The sequence below is a fragment of the Rutilus rutilus genome, assembly GCF_951802725.1.
Source record: "Rutilus rutilus genome assembly, chromosome: 13".
In the NCBI taxonomy this organism is placed as follows: domain Eukaryota; kingdom Metazoa; phylum Chordata; class Actinopteri; order Cypriniformes; family Leuciscidae; genus Rutilus; species Rutilus rutilus.
In genome coordinates, this window is record NC_140218.1 from 40,534,139 (window position 1) to 40,536,844 (window position 2,706).

The following is a 2,706-nucleotide window of genomic DNA, read 5'->3' on the forward strand; positions in this document are numbered from 1 at the left end:
CATCTTTTGCGTGTGCCGACCTTCTTCGGCAACGACTTCGGCAATGTGTTTCAACAAAGCCCCATGTGATAAATCAGGTAACGAGCTCTCATTGCTAACCGCATGGCCACTGCTAGCACTAGCCTCGCTCGAATCAGTACATTCTTCCGTAAAACCTCGAGAATGGTCCGGCTTGTTCTGTTTTGACGGCTTGGGCATGATAAAGAAGCAATAAAGCAACTAAATAATGACTTGAGAAAGATGGGCGAAGGTAAATAAAGAACAGCAAGAACGTTGAACGGGAGAGTTGAAAACGCGACTGATCAGTCCGCTGCCATTACCGGAAGTCTATGCTCCATGGTGATTTCTTGAAGTGATTCCAAGCAAATTGGAGTCTTCAGAGCACCACCAGTCCTGTTGTAATAAGAACAGCTATGAGAAATAAGAAACAAAACACAATAACTTAACTGTAAGTGGAGCCAGAGTGTATTGAACCCAACTAACACAAATACGAGGCATAAAATCTGCATCGTCACTGTAATCATCATCATCTGAGTCCACTTCCCTGGTTACATCTTCTAATGATGACACAGACTCTGTGTCCCTATCAGGATTCCAGGTGACGTCTTCATCTTCCCAGTCAATGCTATAAAAAAAAGAATAAAATCAGACAAAAAAACATAATAATTCACACAATAAATAAATACAATTTCCCACAAACAGAAAAGTAAAAACATCTCTGCAATCCACACAGCGACTTACATGGAGTTTCGAATGTCATTAAATTCATCTGCATCAACATCAATGTTTAGGTCCAGAGACGACATACTATAAAGACAGAAAAACACACACAAAGGGATGAAGTATTGTCACATGTCGCTGAAATAATGCACAGAACATGATTTTACTCTAAATTGTATTTTGGAAATAATTGGAAAAAATAATTTTACTACCATAACATACCTTGCATCCAATTGCTGGAGAACGGTTTCCTCTGGGCAGCTAATGTTTAACTCCTGAACGCCAGCTACTGAGAAGTCATCATCTCTGTGAATGTTAAAAAATTATGTAATATTATCAGCATCAACATAAAAAAAAGATTTCTATTCATCAAGAGTGCAACACAGGACTGTTGATATTTAGAAATAGTAGTCTTGGGTTTGCAAGTTGATGAGAAGATGTTTTAAAAGACCAAAAAACCATGAAGAGTGAAAAATACTGTTTAAAAGATCCTCACTTATAAATCCTATGAGTAAATTTATACTTATATTTATAAACTTTATATAAATGTATGTATTTATATTTATAAACTTATAAATCCTATAACTTATAAGCCCTATCCTCTCAAAATAGCATCTACCAGAGGAGAGTCCATAGACGATCCTGTAATATGATCAATTACTACACCAACACCCCAACAAAGGTCAAGGTACAACTTGTAACTGTGTTATCTTTTAGTGTTGGGGGAAAACGGTGGCCTAAGCCATGTTCATATCAGCATCAAGTAAAACTCACCGGTCGGACAGAGACTCAGAAACAATAGTTGAGACCGGTGGGGGAGGTGGTCTCATCAATCGATGTTTCACTGGTGTGGAAGTTGATGGATCCTTCTCGTAGCTAACAAAACACATATGCCACATCACCACAGTTGTCCCATTTATAAGCAATATATTAACGTCATTTTATCACAATTATAATGCAGAAACACTTGCGACTATGGCTGTGCAATATGTTCAAAATGTCATGTCCTAAAAGTCAGCTAAGCTGTATGTAGCTACGACCTGTAGCGCAACTGGCTTACACCGACAGAGAAGCTAATGTTAGCTTTGGGCTGATACAAGCTACAACAGTATAACTACGTTGCCTAACGTAACATATATCATGGAATTAACAAATCCCCCGAAGCAAAACAAATAATTACCTGTCCAGCAGAAAGACCGCAACCTCGGCATCACTTCTTAGGCCCTTCAGCTTCCTTAGTTGTCTCCATCGTTCAAATGCTGAACCAATGTTGACCCGAGTTTGTCCTCTGGCTTTATCAAGTGCCAGTTTTGTGGCAGCCTTTTCTGCCTCAGACTTTCTTTTTTTAGCCTTTTTGTCAGGGCGAGTAGTTACAAGCAAAGCTGGTATTGGTATTTTTGGCTGCATTTTATCTGCCATTGTGACGCGAAATCCTGCTTACTCGGTTTAGTGAGCTAAATGTTTCCGGAAACGGTGACATGTGATTAGTGCACGCAGGGCAGCGCGCGCAGTGGTGCTCGGGCACGAGACATGAAGGCATCTGATTGGTTCTTTACATTCGCACCGAATGGCAGTGATTGGTCAGAGTTTTTACTGTCCTACAGCTGCTACAGAGGTCTGATTTTTTTCATTTCTTTTTCTGAACTCATAATGTATTGACTACTATCAGAATGGAAGGACCATTTAACCCAGTATAAAAAAAAATGTTTCTGGACAGGATTACCTACCCTACCTTTAAGCAATACTTTTAATAAGGTAGTCTAATATTTTTCTGAAAAACAAATTACTGACACAGTAAAGGGTAGATTTAAATAAAGAAAAACGAAATTTAAATAAAGAAAAAACGTAATTTAAATAAAGAAAAACGAAATTAAGTTAATTAATTCATTAAAAGTAAAGCGGAGCGGGGCGGGGCGGGGCGGGGCGGGGCGGGGCGGGGCGGCAGCTCAGCAAATCATATAGCCTATTTTGTGAATTGTTCATTCC

At 39.2% G+C, this 2,706-nt stretch overlaps 1 protein-coding gene across 1 annotated transcript; it reads right to left on the minus strand.

Moving 5' to 3' along the window:
• Positions 1-250: 250 nt before the first annotated feature.
• On the minus strand, positions 251-2,376 carry LOC311302213 (uncharacterized protein). Its single transcript, XM_084427906.1, has 5 exons — positions 1,901-2,376; positions 1,495-1,596; positions 943-1,026; positions 742-807; positions 251-625 (listed from the first exon to the last, which is right to left on the minus strand). Exons 1-5 carry the CDS (start codon positions 2,137-2,139, stop codon positions 412-414), a joined length of 705 nt encoding a protein of 234 aa, XP_084284032.1. The 5' UTR covers positions 2,140-2,376; the 3' UTR covers positions 251-411.
• Positions 2,377-2,706: the final 330 nt, after the last annotated feature.